Below are 19391 nucleotides of genomic sequence, written 5' to 3' on the forward strand. Positions count from 1 at the left end.
AGAAGGCTAGGATTAAAACCACGGGCCTCTGCTTTCATGGGAAGCTTGGGATCATTAAGCGAGCTCTGCAGTAAAGGCGATCCAGCCTGTTCTCTTCATACTGTTCAACTCGATGTCTGTATCACAAACACTCTCCACAGCCTCTACCTCACAAGGCTGCCGTGCAGCTCAAACGTGCATTGATGTCCCTTACTGTCACTGCCATCATCACTTCCACCACACGAAGCCATTCCTGGGCTCTTTGTCCACGGCAGCACATCTGTTCTCTCGATAAAGTGGCCCACGGTAATCTAACCCTGATGGGATGTATGAAACTGGTCACCCCCTCTGGAACTCCGCATCTTCACGGCAGGGCAGGGAGGACCGGAATGGATGGTTTCTACTTTCTCCCTCCAGAGTGCACACTGCCTTCGCTTGTCCATGCCCTCCTAAAAAGCTTCCACAGGGAGTCCACCCAACATCCTGGGACCTGTTTCTAGATCTTTCATGAAAAACGACAGGGAAGGCCAGCTATCCGTGGATTATCCCACTGACTCCCTAGACAGCTGACTCACTTTCTTTTCTCATCATGTATTTACTTCTCTGACAGCATCTTTCAGAGGCTGCTTCTCAGCCGTCATTTTTCAGAACCCAAGGCTGGCTTAGCTAGGGCAGGTTAGAGCAGCCTCCATTGGCCTCTACAGCTTCTCTGTCAGCATTGATGCTGATCTTTGTTTGAAGAGGTTCATGGCATGAATGTATGCTGGGATGCCTCGAAGTTACTTCTACAATGGCCTCTGGATATTTCCCATCTGCTAACATAGAATCAATCTCATTTTTGGTAACGTTTTCTAGTGTCCACCATGTCATGCCTTTTTATTAAAGAAAGCATTCAATGAACTGAGCAGAACCAAAAGAATAATTTGTACACTAATATCAATACTGTAAACACTATGGAATCACCTTTTGACCTCTGACACAATTCAAGTTGAAACATGCTCTCCACCTACAGATGGAGAGCTGCGGTACTCAGAGGGAAGCATAGTCCCCTCACTCACTCTCCCTCTCTTCCCCCCATTTTTACATCTATGTGCCTATGCATATACATACACACACACATACACATATACACCTCAATGTATATACAACGAATGCTAGGACTGCCGGGAACAGTGCTGTGCATCATTCGTAAGGAAGCTTCTGGCTGCACCTACCTTTCAACCTCTAGCTGAGCCTTTTCTGCTTGAGTCCGTGCATTCCGGCATTCGTGCTTCAGCTTCTCCACCATCTCCTTCAGCTTTTGGTTAGAATCCACCAACTCAGTCTCCGACTGTGTGAGGGAGGTAACTTGGATCTGTAAACTACTGATTTGCTTTAAAAGAAAAAGGGGGAGGAGAAACAGATGCTTTTTAAACAAAACTCTCAAAAATGTAAAACACAGAAAGCACCTGGATGCCCCGCCCCACCAAAGTACCCCCTCGCAGGTGCCATCAGTGCCTCGAGCCACAGCTCAGAGGCACCAATAGCAGTTTTCGTGGCCAGTATCTGCCTAGCACCCACTTCCTCCCAGTGAAGTGGGATGGCTGGGAAGAGAAAACAACATTTAACAATTACCATATTCTTGTAGCAAAATTACTCCTTGCCTCCTAAAAATATCAGGCCCTAAGTTCAGGTAAACAGAAAATCATTCACAGTAAAAGTAATGGGTAACAGAGATCCCACTAACAAATTAAACCCATATAACGCTCATACAATTTTAGCCAAACCCCTCTCCCCGCAAAGAACTTTCTCCTCTTGACTAGGGGCTATCGGATCAGCCAACTGGAAGGTGGGTTGCAGCCCACCCTCTTCAAAACCTCCAAGCTGTACCATTTTTACTCATACATCTTAGACATCCACTCCCTTCTGACTACTCACCTAGCCTCACTTCTCCTCTGCATTATTCCAACAGCCTCTTTCTGGATCCCCCTATTTCAACCTTCTTTCTTCTTCAACCTATCTTCTATGCAGCTGCCAAAGTGATTTTCCTGAAGTACAAATCTGCAAACACGTTCGCCCCTATTCTATCAACTCCAACAGCTACCTGCTGATTCCAGGATCCAATATAAACCACTGGTGGGCCCTTCACAACCTGACCCTAACCTACCTTTAATAGCCTAATTACACAGGATTCCCCCTTCCTGAATCCTGTGGACCAACCCAGGCCCTTACACTCAAACCAAGACTCAACTAAGACAGACAGACACAAATAGGAAAGTAAGGGATAACATGGGCACTCAGAACTCCATAAAGAGGAGCAGATCTGGACTGAACACTGCTGAGTGGTCATCAGAGGTAATTCAATTTCACTTACTATTTTGGTGAGTTATCTCTTTGGTGTGTGATGACTATCTATACAATGAGAAACAGGACCCCTAAAACTATCCCTAGAACGCTATGTTGCGTATCTTTCAACAAACTACCTCCCCCCCCCCCCAACCACCTTCTTCCCCGCCCCAGCAAAGAAAAAGAAATGACCTACTTGGCTACTTCTAACTGACCAAATTAACTAAATACGTATTATTTCTCAGTCCACTCTTTCTCCTAGGACATATATGAAGTTTCTTTCAAAATCATGGAGCATATTCAATTACATTAGTCCAAGAAATATTATTATTAATAAAAGCATTATATTTTTAGTGAGAGCAAAACGATTTTTATACTATTGATAACATTTTAAATGTTTTTTAAAACTCATCTTTACCTCCCCTCATTAAAATTTCTATTCTTTGTGCATCTCTTATAATCTATATGTTAGTATAGTAATAGGATAGGAACAGGATTATAACTGTGATCTCACTGCTATAGGGAGCTCCCAGGTGAGGAAATTCCCTCCACCAATGCAATTGGCTACTTTCTCTTCAACTTATAGTCTTACAGAGCAGCCTAGAGCAGTGAGGAGGTAAGTGACTTGTCCAGAGCCACAAAGCCTGTATGTGTTGGAAGCAGAATATGAAGTGCGAGCTTCCCTTCACAACCATGTCTCTGTCCTCTACACCCACTGCCTCTCTATACATGTATAATAGTATGTGTCTGTATATGCCCAGATAAATATAAATGTACACACACACACACACATAATTTATATATGTTGTTTGGTCATTTCAGTCAATTCTGATTCTGTGATCCCATATGAGCTTTTCTTGGCAAAGATACCAGAGTGGTTTGCCACTTACTTCTCCAGTTCATTTTACAGATGAGGAAACTGAGGCAAATAGGGTGAAGTGACTTGCCCAGGGTCACACAGCTAGTAAGTATCTGAGGTCAGATTTGAACTGACTCCAGGCGCAGCACTCTATCCACTGAGCTACCTACCTGCCCCTCAATTTATAAAAAGATATACATATATTAGGGGTATGCTCAATTTTTTTTTCTGATGGGGTACACAATCAAAATATTTTGGAAAGCATTGCTATAGACTTGTAGTTGTATGTATAACAAAAAAACAAATAATGCAGGTGTGTGCATACTTAGCAAACAAATGTCCACAGAACACACGAAATGGTCTCTGCTCTCTCCCCTCTCATGGAATGAAGAACTACATAGCTTTCTTTAGCCACAGTTGCAAATATCATTCTGCATGACAGCTAGATGAACTGGCAGTTTTAAAACACCCTCATGAGCCACCGGCTGATAAGGCTAAAAGCAACCAATACCAGTCAACTCCTCCACAACCACTCAATTATGATTCAGAAACTAACTGCATTGGAATGCAATGTGGCCAAGCATCCACATGACGTACTATGCAGGATCCCCAAAAGGAGTTGCTCTTCCCTTTCACTTTCAAGCAGCGTAAGATCTCATACGAATCTCTTGTTTTCTGTCTGAAATTTTTAATGATAAAATTAACATTTCTGAAGATACCATATTGCCTTAGCTCTTGAGGGTACAAGAAGAAATAATAAAACAAAAAACAAAACAAAACTAGAGTTGCCTGTGACTCACCTGCAGTAACTTAACATCCTATGCAATCTGGAGCTGTGGTTTGGAACGAGACAGTACTTGATTACAGATCAGTAGATAAGTTATCTTAAGAAAATACCAGAGGGCAACAGCAACTTCCTAAACTAAAGCTGAAACTTTAGAAATCAAACTCACCGGCGTATCAACAACTACAGGGATGGGGTTTTTACAATGCTGACATCTTAAATCTAAAGATGCTCCACCCCACTGAGGCAGGTGACTGTCTTTTGCCTCTTTTTGTATCCACAGCCCTCAGTGCAGTGTGGGGCACATAGCAGGTGATTAATAAATGCTTACTGACTTAGCTGAGATTGTCTGAATCCTGGAGATCTTTAAACAAGCAATTAAAATGTTAACCAACACCTATAGGCTCTTACCTGTTTAAGATCAGCATTTTCAGTTTTTTCTTTTTCTACGTTCTCATTAGCAATCATCTGCTGCTGAAGCTTCATTCTAAACATTTGACAATGCGACAAAGAACGTTATTAAGAACTGACGGTACGATGAATTAACAATTTATAGTCCAATGGTAAGTTGTTAGTAAAGTCGGATATTGAAAGGTCATTCCATCTTTATGGAAAGACCATCCTGCTCAGTCACTGCACTGTACCCTACATGCCCTGGGAGGCACTACCACATGTAACCTCAGTTCTCGAGGTGCAGGCTGACACAAAAGTGGGAAGGAGCACCTTAGATATTCTGATCAAAACGTCAGCTGTCACGAGGAAGAGGAAAGTGGGGATCCCGCATGGGCGCACATATACAAGTCTCTCTATAGACAGAATGGTTAGCCTAGGGAGCAGAGTTTTACTGTTTAAATGGCTCTGTCTCTTTCCTCCTCCAACTCACAGCATTTATTTTCTACACCACTCACTGGGCCATTTGCTGCTATGAGAGAGTGAGGCATTGTGAATAGCCCTGTACTTACAACCAGGAAGATGTGGGTTCAAATCATGCCTCCAGCACTTGCTAAATCTGACCCTGGGAAATTCATTTAACCTCTGAAAATTCCCTAAAATTTATCTCCTGAGCCACAGCTGTGGTCAGTTGTGGTGGTAATAGAGTGAAATAACTTGGGGATGAAATAAGCACCCAGAGTCTGAAGGATCCCTCTTTCAGGGGAGTCTCGATAAGGAGCAAAACAGCCTAGGCTGTTCAGTGTGAAGGTGAAGAGCTGGCTAAAAATAGGGGGACAGGATATAAGGAGAGAAAGAGAAGGATAAACAAGAAGAAATAGGATGAAGGGAAATACAGAGTCATCATAACTGTAAAAAAAAATTATGGCATGTTTCTCTAATAAAGGCCCATCTCTCAAATATATTGAAAGCCGAGTCAAATTCATAAGACTACAAGACATTCCCCAATTGATAAGGACATGAACAGGAAGTTTTCAGAAGAAATCAAAGCTATCTATAGTGATATGAAAAAACGCTCTAAATCACCACTATTGATTAGAGAAATGCGAACTGAAACAACTCTGAGGTACCACCTCACACCTATCAGACTGGCTAATATGACAGAAAAGGAAAATGATAAATGTTGGAGGGGACGTGGGAAAATTGGGACACTAATGCATTGTTAGTAGAGTTGTGAAGCAATCCCACCATTCTGGAGAGCAATTTGGAACTATGCCCAAAGAGCTTATAAAACATACATACCCTTTGACCCAGCAATATCACTACTAGGTCTGTATCCCAAAGAGAGCAAAGAAAAAGGAAAAGAACCGATATGTACAAAAATATTTATAGCAGCTCTTAGTGGTGGCAAAGAACTGGAAATTGAGGGGATGTCCATCAATTTGGGAACAGCCAAACAAACTGTGGTATATGATTATGATGGAATACTATTGTGCTATAAGACATGCTGAGCAGGATGGTTTCAGAAACACCTGGGAAGACTTATATGAATTGAGACAAAGTGAAGTGAACAGAACCAGGAGAACACTGTGCACAGTAATGGAAATATTTTATAACGATCATCTGTGAACAACTTGGCTGTTCTTAGCAATACAAAGATTCAAGACACTGAATGGACTTATAAAAAATGCCATCCACCTCCAGAGAGAAAACTGATGGGACTCAGAATACAAATCAAAGCATACTTTTTTAGACTCTATTTCCTTTTTTTTTCTGGTCTGTGTTTTCTTTCACAATATGACTACTATGGAAATATGTTTTACATGACTGCATATGTATAACCTATATCAAAATGCTTGCCTTCTCAAGGAGGGGAGCGAGAGAATTTCAACTCAAAATTTTAAAGAACAAATGTTAAAAATTATTTTTACATGTAATTGGAAAAAAAGAATTAAGTTACCAATTATCCAAGATAAAGACCTCATCTCAAACCTCAACCTTCTTGACCTCTCACTAGCATGTCATACTGCTGACCACCCCCTCCTCCTAAATAATCTCTTGGAGTTTTCCTAATTCCACTTTCTCTTCATTCTCCTCCAACCTGTGTCATCGATCCTTCTGAATCTCTCTTGTTGGACCTTCATCCAGGTTACACCCACTGACCATAGGTGCCCTCCCCCAAGGCTCTACTCTGGCCCAGAGGAATTCAATTATCATCTCTATGAGTCCCGGGTTTCTTTGGCCCTCTGAGTCCCCTCCTGAGTTCCATTTTGGAATTCCCAGCTGCCTGTTGGGTATTTCAGACTGGGTTTCCTGTAGGCACCCCAAAACAGAACTTCTTGTATTTTGGCTATGATGTCCTTGGGAGTTTTCATTTTAGGACTGATTTCAGGAAGTAACTGGTAGATTCTTTCCATTTGCTCTTTGTCCTTTGATTCTGATAAATCTAAACAGTTTTCTTTCATCATTTCTTAAATCTAAATCTTTCTTTTTGGTCATGGCCATCTTATAGTTCAGTAAATCTTAAATTACCGCTCCTTGATCTGTTTTTAGGTCAGTTGCTTTTGATAGCATTTACATGATAATATTTATAATATTACATCATTAAATGGTGGTTATCTACATTTGCTTCTATTTTTTCAGTCTTCTGACTTTGTTTTTAATATTTCTTATTTTCTCATGGACTCTCACTTTCAATCTGTCCTTCAAACCTGTCACTACTTTCCCAATAATTTTCTCTAGCGCTCATTTCATTTATTTCACTTCGTTTTAAACTCTTTTAAAAACTCTTGCTTTATTTCTTCTGGGAATTCTAATGACTTGGTGGCTAAGCTATGTTCTTTAAGGCTTTGCCTGTACATTGCAGAACTGTTTTCCTCTTCTGGGTATGTGTACATGTCTTGGACATCCCTAGATCCATAGCAGCTTTTTGTCATGGAAATCTTTTGTTGCTGTTGACTCCTTCCTCCAGTTTTACTTCTCAAACTGGGGCTTTATGGTCAGGCCACAGTCTGTGCACTTCTAGCAGGAATGCAATCCAGGGCCTCAGTTAGTCCTGATGTGTATTTCTCTGGGGATCTTGCAATGTGTTTTCCGGGTAACAACTGCCATATTCATCAAGGACAGTTTAAGTAAAAACCAGGAGAACTTCCAGTGGGCTCTAAGCAGTCTGATCTTGAGCAAGGACTGATCACTGCCCTCTTAGATGAGCTTTCCAGATTATAGGTCCTGCATATAGATCCCCTGCAACACAACTACAGACTTGCCTCTGGGTGAAACTCCATCAGATATTGATCTCTACCTTTCTCAGTTAGCCAGAAGGCTCCACATGGTCAGAGCAATAGAGCTATAGGCCAACTGCTGGAACCACAGCCACTAGCCTTGGTGACTTACCCCAGGGATGTGTCACAATGTCAGAGATGTGTCAGTGGGCTGAAGCCAAAATCCATCTTTAGGGTCAGACTGACCCGTCCTTCTTCCACAAATCTTGCCATGGTCACTTGCCTATGGGCTAAAGTTGTGATCTTGGGATGGATAAATGACCAACTATGGTTTCTCATAGATTTCCCAAACACTACTCAATCTGGCATCCTTCTTAGATTTTTGTTGGAGTAAACGTGAAGAGAGCTGGGCTATGCTACTTTCTCCTACTCCATCATCCCCTTTCCCCCTAAACCCTTCAGCCTTCTGAAATTCCCTATTACTGCCAAGGACAAGTACCCTTTCGACTGCCAAGTTCACTATTTCAGCGTTATCCTTAGCTGCTCTCTCTCCCCCTTATCTATCCCACATATACTATCCATTGCCAACTCTTGCAATTTCTTTCCCTACAACATCTCTCATATGTATTCTCTTTCTGTCTACTTCTAGTCACCATCCTAGCTCAGGTCCTTATTACCTCCCCCTAAGACTACTGCAATCACCTTCTAATTGTTCTCCCTCGCCTCCCTGCCCTTCCACCACTCCAATCCATTTATTATTTATCTACCCTGCTGCCAAAGAGATTTTCCTAATGAATGGGTCTAGTCATTTCACCGCCCCCCAACCCTGTTCAAAGAGCTCCAGTGGGCCCCTGTTACCTCCAGGATCTGACTGACATGTGAAGCTTCCCACGACCTGGCTCCTTACTACCATCCCTTTCCAATCTTCTTGCATTCTATTCCTCTCCACATACTCTGTGATCCAGTCATACACTCATAATACTTGCTGCTCCTGGAACATGACACTCCCGTTTCTTGACTGTACCTCTGAACTGTTTGTCATGCCTACAATGCTCTCCTTCCTGCTCTCAGAATCTTAGAATCCCTGGTTTCCATCAAGACCAGCTTAAGAACTCCCTCCCCCAGAAGACTATTTGAGCTACTAGGGCCAAGCCCTCCAAGGTGATCTTTCAATTGCTTTAAATGAATCTTGCATGTTTTTCTTTATAGACTAGCTAACACATATTTGGTACTTTAAAAGTTTTCAAAGTATTTTATGTCTATTATTTTATTTGATCCTCACAACAACCCTATGAGGTAGATGCCATTATTTCAACACCACTTTATAAATGAGGAAACTGAAAAAGAATTGGAAGATGTAGTTGACCTTATGAATCACAAATGTATTATTATGAAAAAAGTTGGGGCAGCTAGGTGGTGCAGTGGATAGAGCACTGGCCCTGGATTCATGAGGACCTGAGTTCAAATCCGGCTTCAGACACATAACACTTACTAGCTGTGTGACCCTGGGCAAGTCACTTAACCCCATTACCTAGCCCCAAAAAATCACAAACAAACAAAAAAAAGTCAACACAATACTAGGACATATTAAAAGGCAATATACTTAGGGGCAAAAAAAAAAATACAAAAACAGAAGGGGAAGACTGACTAAAGTGTAAGTATGGTGAAGCTTCATTAACGCAGTCTAAAATGTTTTAGAGAAACTTGTTTTATTACTGTTAAGAACATGCAGGACTTGAAACTAGCCAAGAAGAGCAAGCCACTGAGATCCTGCTTTAATGAAGTGATAAGAATGATTTGTAATTAACAAACCAAAGCAAAAGCCCAAGCAACTTCTATTTATCTAATAATTATAGTGCCCACACATAAGCTCTCATTTTTTTCACTTCTATCCCTAAGCACACAAAGAAGTTTAATAAATACTTGATGATTGATTGATAAATGCATCTTTCTATGGTTACATAAAAATTGTTTATTTCCTTCAGCTGGAAACAAATTCTTTTATATTATTCAAGAATTTAATAATCTTTTTTTCCACTATACTTCCAGCTAGCCCCTTCTAAATCATCACATATTCTACATCAGTGATATCTGAATTATGTTTCTGTGTTATTTGTTCTTAACCACAGTCAAACAAAATTTAAAAAAAAACAACAGATGCGGCTAACCTGCTGAGTCTGAAACGCAGCATAGTTTATTAAAAAAAAGTCAAATCAGTATTGAGACACATTAGATACGCTAAGATAGACACATGCAAAAAACCTGGAGAATAATTCCTGCACTGTACTTAATATATGTCAAATCCTTTAAAGGAGGTAGAGAAATAGAAAGGGATGTAAAATCGTGACCAAAATGATTAATATAAAGCAAAGTTAAAAGGGGACTATTTTGCTTAGGAAAGAGAAAACTAAGGGTCAAGTTCATTACTGTATGAGTAAATAAGTGTTTGCGAATGCTAGGCAGTAATTCTCCATGTAGACATGTAAGACAGTAAGAGTAGAGTAAGTGGAAGATTAAATTGCAGCAGAAAAGAGTCTAAGTGCACAAGGGAATGACTTTTTAAACAACTGAGCAATGAAACACTGAAGCAGGCTCCATAAAGGTATATATATACTCACTTCCTGGAGATTTTCAAAAAGACAATATACAATCATGTGGCTGGCCTGATTTTGACACTGACACTCCTCCAAGCAGGGGGCTACCCTAAAGAACATCTCCAGGTTCCTTCTAGAATTATCATTCTAGACTCATTGACTTAACATGAAGAGTTAATCTTCCTAATCAAGAACCCCACTTCCAAAAGTCTATTACACTCTTTTCATGTAATGAATGTGGTACCTCAAAAGAGGGTTATGTGGCTTGAACATGCCCAGTTAGAACAGTCACTAGAGCTTTAGAATAAAGAAGATATATGGACACAGATGTAACCTAATACTCTGCAGCTCCCTCTTGGCTGACTCTTCTGCCATCTGTGAAGCCCGCACTTTCTCTTCATACTGATCCTTTTCAGATTGTCTCCAGACATCTTGTTCCACTTTAATTTTCTCTAAATCTGCTAATTTGTTCTCAAGTTCTAGCCTGAAATGACAGACGATAATTATGTTAAAAGAACCACAATAAGGATAAGACGGCAACAAAATGTTTTCATTTACGAGGAGATTTAAAACAAAACAAGGTATTTAAGCCCTTACTTTTCATCTTGCAAGGCTGCTAGTTTTTGGTAACCTTCTTCTTTGGCAGCTTGTACTTTCCGTACTAATTCACGGTCCTTTTCTAATAAAAGCGTTTTGTGGCGTTCAATAGTTGACTTGAGGATTTCATTGTCTGACTGCAGTCCTGGTTGGTTGGTTTTTAAAGAAGGAAAAAAAGAATAGTCTTCATCATTACCATTAACTTAAAAATTGGGTTTAACAGGCATTCACAGACGCTGGTTAAAAAAAAAATTAAAAATACAACTTTTCAAACTAACAGTGAATAACTGTCCCTCTGAACATATAATTTCAATTTCAGTAAGTTCTTTAAAGTATCAATAAATTCTCCTTAACATAAGAAAACTCAAGGAGAACAAATCTTAAGAGTTAATCTGTGTCAACTGTTAAAACCAAAAATACTGACATATCTTTCACCTTCATCTTCAAAGTCCCATTCAGGGAGTTTTCATTATGAAAAGGGCTTTGTTATAAATTAATTTCACATATAAAGAAGACCCTAAGTGCGGAATTATTGTAAGACAAAGAATAAGGGGTAAATTTTCATTAGGTTTAATAAAAAAGACCCATTTCTTGCCTAATGACTCTATGAAGAGAAGGAAAAAAAAATTTACATTGGCTCTTAGAATTTCCCAATGCTTTTCCAAACAGACTTACTCTAATACTTATCTTTAGTTTTCCTAAAAGGACAAATATTCTATTTCATAAATGGAAAAACAAAGGTACATTAATATCTAACTCAACGTCACAAAAGTCAACACACAGAACAGAGAAAAAACCCTGAGAAAACTTAACCAATACTCATGGTTCAATATTAACTAGAGACATACAACAAAAACTATGCACCCAAGCCAGTTCAATTAAATGATTCATGATGGTTGTACCCAAATAATTCACAAGCAACACTTTCAACAAGGTCTAAAGCCCCCTGAGGAGACTGACATGGTCCTCAGCCTAAAATGGGAGATCCACCTCTAGTCAAATGTAGCATCCAAGATAAAACGGACTCCAAGAACTGCCACAGCTTTGCTCTGAAACATGGAAGCCTCAGACCAGCAATGACCTGGTGCCAAACCAGCCTCCTAAAGGATCAGGAGAGCGCTAGTAAAAGTAAAGCATGAACAGCACACTTTTCATTTTGCCCTGCAGTACTAATGCTTTCTTAAGTGTGGACAATCAACAATACAATAAATTCATCTCTGGTTTATAGCTTTGGCCAATTTTCAAGGTAAAAATGCTCCCACTGAAAATTTAACAATCAAACTATTCCAAGCTGGCTCCTTCACAACCTGGAGGACAATCAAGCCCACAGCAATCTCACCACACGCAGACTGCCAGGGATGTTGACTTTAGGGGAAGGAAAAAAAACTCATGGAGGTAGATCCCTTTATTTGGTAGATGCCATATATATATGTATCTATACATATCTCTATCTATCTATCTATCTACACACATACATTCATGGAGATAGATCCCTTTATTTGGTAGATGCCATATAAATATGATATATATATATATATATATATGTATGTGTGTGTGTATAAATATATATATATGTATATATATATATATTTATACACACACACACACACACATATACATCATATTTATCAATAAAACAATGGGGCTAAGGAGTATCTCATTTACTATGAGGTGGAGAGCAATTCAGGAGCACTTAAAAGTCCAATCATGGTTCTCAAGTATCAAGTCCAATCTTTGCATGAAAAATGAAGGAGATCATGGAATAGTGAGGACAGAAAAAAATAAGTCATATGACCATAACCTCAAAATAAGTTTAAGACAATAAAACCTAAAAGGTATAGAACCTAATTGGAAACATTCATAACCAAACCATCTAGATATTATAATTTAGTACAAAAACCAACATTCATACAAAGTGTCATGAAACTGGATGTTGGTACAAATAAAAATAAAGTAACAATTTGAATACCCTAGATCTATCAGTGGAGGTATAAAACAATCAAGCTGGAAACTTGATTTAGCATGTGTAAATAAAGGAAATACTTACCATCCACTTGACTTTGAATCTTGTTCCTTTCTCTTTCTATTTCACTCTTAGTTCTGGCTGCCTCCAGTTTGATATCTGCTATTTCTAATTTGTTTGAATGTTTAAGTTCTTCAACCTGTTGGTAATTTGAAAGTAAAATTATTAGTCATTTTCTTATTAATGAGAGCACACACACATACTGTCACACAGCTTTTGATAAGACTATGCTCTGGCTAACAGCAACCTACTACATTTATCTCCCTGGTAGAGCTTCACTCAGCAATCCCATGTTAGGAAGTCACTTAAGTGAATTCACCCAGTTCATAAGATCCAAGAATCTGTCATTTAAATCTATATCATTTTAAAGCTCAAGAGAATCCAAAACACTTTCTCACCAAACAAAGCCATGGCCTGATGATACTCATTGTGAAATATTTCTTTCTAGTCTAAATCTCTCCAGGTTAAATACTTAAACATTATGTGTACTATTGTATCAACATTCTCTGTATAATGAATATGTAATAATGAAGTTCATTATTGAGTCATTCCTGAATCATCTTTTTTCTACACTAAACAATTTTGATTAGCAGATTCCATATTTTTTAGTTCTTTAATCTTCTTTACTCTTCTAAGTATTTCACCTGTTTCTTACACGACGACTCTCAGTTAAATCAGTAATGTATAGGTAATATTATCTTAGCTTTACATAGTACAATATGTGCGTGTGCATGCGCGCACACAAATTTATATATTATCATCTGATTCTCAAAATAGCTTGATAGGGTAGCCTAAGCATTTTTTTTTACTGGCAAAGGAGTTTATTAAATTTTTAAACAGCTCTAATTATTGGGAAGTTCTTCCATTTTATACTGATCAAAATCTATAATCCTTACCTTTCAATGAATGGTCTTAGTTTTGCCATTTGTATTCACATAAAATGCTTTCAAATATTTCAAAATAACAACCATATCTTTAAAATATAGTGGACAGAGCTGGACAGATTAGTTTAGTAGATATCTGAACATTCTCAAGTACAGCGAAACTATTACCTGCTATGATTTGGATACTCAATAAAGATTGCATTAACTTTTTAAAAACTTTTTTATAAATCTATTTATTGATTTATTTTAGTTTTCAACATTTATTTTTACAAAATTTTGAGTTCCAGATTTTCTTCTCCTTCCCTCTCTCCACCTTCCCCAAAACGGCAAGCATTCTGATATAGGCTATACACGAACAATCATATTAAACATATTTCCACATTATTCATGTTGTGAAAGAATCAGAACAAAAGGGAAAAACCACAAGAAAGAAAAAACAAACCAAAAAAAGTATGATTACCCCCATTTTATACATGAGAGGCTCCTGTTCAATGAGGACTTAATGTCACAAAGCTAGTATGTGATGAAGCAAGAACTTTAACCTAATCCTTCCAAGTCCAGTGTTCTCTCTATTAAACTACCATCCCAAGTAAGTTCTCAAATATTCAATAAGGGTTATAAGCCTCAGATTCTGTGCCTCCAATTAAGTCCCTTAAATATGTGAAATGTGAAAGGTACAGGGTAGGAGAACACTAAGTAGACTTTATCTTTAGAAGCCAAACTCACCTTTCTGAGAGCAAGTGGGGACCTATAAGCCAATGAAAAGAGTCTTAAAGACAAGGACGGACAGAACTAGATTTAGTAGAACCTCACTGGAGAAAAGGGATGTCTGCCATTAAAGATTCCTGGCTGCTCCAACAAGGAAAGTTAAACATAATGGTGGCTTAAAAGAAATAAGGGAAAAGGCAGAGGAATCAGTGAGTCACTGTGATTATTTCCAAAAGCTGGCAGGGATAATTATCGCCAAATGAACTGGTACACTTAAAAACAGCATTAAACCTTGTGCTTTAAGAATAAAAAAGCAGCTCAATGACATTCATGCTAACGTCCAGCAAAGACAGCTGCCCAAACAGAGGCAGGCTACCCAGATCTTCTACAACTACTCTGGCAAAAATCTGAAATCTGCACCAAGCAAAATGATCAAGAAATCCAAGGAGAAACTAGAAAAACTTCTTCCAACCCTGAAATACACAAAAATTAGCTAAGTACATGGACAAGAAAGAGGGCCACTGCAAAACCAGTGCCTACACAGGCAAATGAGCCCGCTGCAACCCAGCATGACTGTAGACAGGCCAGAGACATGTGCAGTTTGTATGATTCTGTGTCCAGAGGCAGCAACCCCCATGTCTCCTCTAAAGGAGGTGAAAAAGCCACAAGTCAATGTGATTTGTCCATCTTTTCACATGAGAAATCTGTGGCCTGTGGACTTCCTAGCCTTTCTCCTTTCTTGAGCTATATGCCTTCTAATGTTTCCTCTCCCCAACAGCATGCAGGTGGATTAGAACAATTCAGTTATTCATTCTAGCTTCTTCTGTCCACTGACAGCACGAAGAGTTGACTTGTTTCACGGGGATTTTAAAGGGGCACTGATCACTTTACATCTAAATGAGTTATTGAAAATTACTGCACAAAATAAATTGAGCAGTACAGGGACAGAACAGTTCTGATCCCTGAGGCTATATCTGAATGCTTTTATAGAAGAAAAATATATTAAGAAGTTAAGATTTTAAATATTTCAAAAAACATTGTTCACAGTTTTCTTTACAACTTGAAGTTGTCGACATTTTCCAATTTTAACAAATGGCTGTTTGTGATGCAAAGGAACACCTGGGTGTGTTTGATATCTAAGTCAATGAATTCTGGGTAAACATTTGTTGGATTTTAAAATAGATCTTCTATCCTTGTGACTAGAAATAGTTTATCAAATGCGATCCCAAAACTCAAATGCGATTCCCTATAGAGGAAAACATTGAGTTCTCAGTCACAGTGCCTGAGTGGGAATAACCGATACTTTTTAAAGGAAGTGCACTTTGAACTTGGTGTACATGCACATATTGACATACGTTGTATCACTTCATCCTTTCTGTAGCCAAACAAGCACTGATTGTGCAGGATGACTCGCTGGGCCTGAGAGTCTAGAAAGAGTCCCCTCCTTGCGACGCTCATTCTGGATCACAAGGAGGTTGAACTCCCCACATTCATGGACTCACTAGCCAAGCGACCTAAGAATTACGGCCATCACGTGAATTGGAGTGACCAGAATCATACACTTCTGAATTCTTGGGTAATTATTTTTTAGCTATTCTTGACATTCATTTCCTATACATGTGTATTCTGTTGAGTTTATACTATACTTCAGGCCTGCAGGCACACCAAAGGATTTCGAGTGGCCTGTGAAGAACGTAGAGGATATCTTCCTCTACGTTTTTTGAAGACCACCCAAAATCCTTTGGCAGGCCACAAGCTGCAGGCTGTGGAGGCCTGCTATATAAACCCTATGGAAAAAGTCTTGTATTCTGCCATTCTTGAAGTTCAAAAAAGTTTATCCGTATTACTTAAATCTCTTAAGATTTCAACCCTCTCATCTTGTGCTCCTTCCTCTCTTTGGGCCCCACCTCCCTCTTCAGAAGAACATAATGAAAGAGAAAGAATCTGCTGAACACTAATTTCTTGTTAACTGAAGAACTGTTTCCACTCCATTGCCACACTTATGTTCCCCATGCCCTTCCCCCAATCACAGGTTTTAACTCTTTTTTTAATGTAAAAACTCCCTTTTACATTCTATCCTTTGACATGGGAATTTGTTTTGCTCCCATGCATTTACAAAAAGGAAGTGAAGATCACTAGGATACCACACAGCTTGTTTTCATCAAGAAGAGGTCAGTAAATGAACATCACTCCTTTTTCTGATGGCATTACTATACTGACAGATCAGGGAGAAGCCATAGAGGACGTCATCGATGCATCTGACAGAATTTTTCATTCTGTCCTTTGTACAAAATGAAGATATGTGGCCTAGAAGATAGTGTAACTGAGTATATCCAAAACTATTTGAATAACTGGACTCAAAGAACATTCATTAACAAACAAATCAACAGAAAATTACCTCTGCTAGAATATAAAGGAGAACTGCATTTAGTCAAGCGATATTCAATACATTTATCAGTGACTTGAAAGAAGGCCAAGATGACATACTTAACCAATTTGAAGATTATATCGAGCTGGGAGAGATTGCTAACATTTTAGGTGATATGGTCAAGATAACATTTTGGATGATAGGTTCAAGATACAAAAAGACCTCAAAAGGCATCTATAAAGATAAAATTTACTGTGAATAAAGGTGAAGTCCTATACTTAGGTACATGACTGGGGGGCAGGAGGGAATAGCCAACAGTTCCTCAGCAAGCTGTAGGTAACAAAACTGTATGTAACTGAAATTCATGGCTTCATATATAATCTTCTTTGTGTCTTACTCTGTACATGGAAATTCTCATTTATTTGGTGTTTGTTAAGTCTAGAATAAAAAACAAACAGTACATGTAAAACAAGAGCTAAAAATTTTAATGGAGTGCAAATTCAATGACTCAGTAGTGTAATAATGGCAAACCAAAATTGCTAATACTGTTTTAGGATGTATTAGAGAGATAGAGAATAAAAAACAAGGTAGGTAACAGTCCTGCTGCATTCTCACTGAAATCCAGCATTTTTTCCCCGGTACCACATATGCCCTGGATATCGTACAGAGGATTTTTGTTCATGCATAGACCTTCTAATTCTGTAATTCTATACTTTTATCATTACATTCCCAATTTCCATTTATTATTTCAAGTTTCAGTTATGTATGTCTTTGCACTATTTACATTATTCGCCTATTTGTTGGGAGAAGACATTTTAAGGAGAAAAAAGACTCACAGAAAGATACATATTTTTTTTTGTTTTTATATCTCAAAGCATATTTTACAAATAAGGAGAAAACTTTTGTTTGAAAATTGCTCACAAGGCACTTAAGCCATTATATCATTTGAAAGAATAAAAATACATGCAGAGAATGGAGAATGTAGTTGGAGCTTGCTTACCACACAGTCTACACCGTTCTATTTACAAAGATCACTTTCCTATTCTACAGCAGCGAAAGAATTTTTACTGCATTTGCAACTTCACAGAACGATTCAAAGACAGCTGAATGACTTTTTCTTCAGTCTGAAAACAGTCTTCTTAAAGTATATTTTAGAACGAACAAGAGTTCTTACTTTGCTGGTCCATGCAGTGATCTCTCTTTCAGCCTTGTGCAGTTTACTAATTAAGAGGGTGTTTTGCTCATTAGTTGATTGTAGTTCTTTCTCCACTCGATCATACTGAAGCTTGGCTGACTGTTTTTCTGCCTTTAGTTAAAACACAAGGTTATTTTAAGGTTTAATCTTTATTCCTTTTCCATAACTGATCTGAAATACAACAAATCCAAGTGAAGAATGTGTGTTGGTATAACACAAACAAATACCAAAATGCAGAAGTAACAAATATATCAAAATTTCAAAAGCTTTTTTCATGCAAATATATACATTCGCACATAGCTATGTATGTAAATAACAGAAATCCAGAGATAAAGCTTCCTTACTGTACTAAAATAGTATCATATCTGTCCAACCATTCAAAACACAGCCAATAACTAGTACATATTGGAAGAGATCCATGAGTAATCAAAATAAATATTTCCAAGACCAACAGTCCTTAGGTCGTCACTCAGACACTTTACTTTCAATAGTTTTATAAAAAATCCTAACAAATTTTGTTATTTGGTTTGGAACTCCACAGCAGACTAGAAGCAGCAAGTCAGAAAGGTGGCAGGGAGAGAAGGAACAAGAAGCAGGAGCTGAAATCCTGAAATAAGGGGAATGTATAAAAAGCAGACAAAAAGCAAAGCAGCCTGGGGTTTGTTTTTTGCTTTTGTCTGTCTTTGTTTTTTTAGCATAAGAGCAAAGAGACTTACATACCTCCAGAGTAACTGAGGACAGTTTCTCACAATTGGCTGTCTCCTATCCCAGGAATAACTCCTGTTTCTAGTTTTACAGTTTACAAAGCAATGTACCCAGAACAACCCCATAAGGAGGCAGTTTAATCACCACCCACTTCACAGTTATGGAAACTGAGCCTCAGAAGAGGTAAGGGACCCCTCAATTGCCTGGTTCTAGAATGTACCTTTGACTCCAAGTCCTGTGCTCGTTTCATCAAAATGAAAAATAAAAAGAATACTCTTATTTATCAAGAAATGGCTTGGTTGTTGGGAAGTCCAACAGAACTGGAGCTGAAAGTGTACTTCAGAGATGACCTAGTTCAATTCTCTCATTTTAGAGATGAGAGGGAAAAGGTCCAGAGACGGTGAGAGCAGATGAGACAGAACTGGAACCCTTAATGTTTTGTATGTTCTGTTTAAGGCAGTAACATGTGTTTTAGAAACACTTTCACACATGACTGTTAAGTAAAAAAAAAACTGGGGTGCTATAAAGGGTAAACTTCATTCAGATACAGTGAAAATTCCTTAATGGTAGCTAATAAATGTTTCAAATGGTATCTAATGAAATGTTTCCAGGCAATTAAAATTATCAAGTGGTAAAGTATATATCCAACAAACAAATTCAAATTACAAAGCAATTTCACCCAATGGCACCCTTGTTCACATCTGTAGCTAAGAAAAAACAGGAGGAGGAAGGAGGCTTGGGAGGAAAGGCTGCTTCTCT

General features: G+C 38.5%; 1 protein-coding gene across 1 annotated transcript in view; it reads right to left on the reverse strand.

Moving 5' to 3' along the window:
• The window catches only part of CEP83 (centrosomal protein 83), a 113391-nt gene that overhangs the window by 11663 nt on the left and 82337 nt on the right, over window positions 1-19391 (reverse strand). The window contains 6 exon segments of the mRNA XM_021006437.2: window positions 1194-1351; window positions 4359-4434; window positions 10487-10636; window positions 10750-10894; window positions 12797-12911; window positions 17907-18038. Coding sequence (XP_020862096.1) covers window positions 1194-1351; window positions 4359-4434; window positions 10487-10636; window positions 10750-10894; window positions 12797-12911; window positions 17907-18038 — 776 coding nt within the window.

Source organism: Phascolarctos cinereus, unplaced genomic scaffold, assembly GCF_003287225.1.
Source record: "Phascolarctos cinereus isolate Bilbo 61053 unplaced genomic scaffold, phaCin_HiC Scaffold_1;HRSCAF=81, whole genome shotgun sequence".
NCBI lineage: Eukaryota > Metazoa > Chordata > Mammalia > Diprotodontia > Phascolarctidae > Phascolarctos > Phascolarctos cinereus.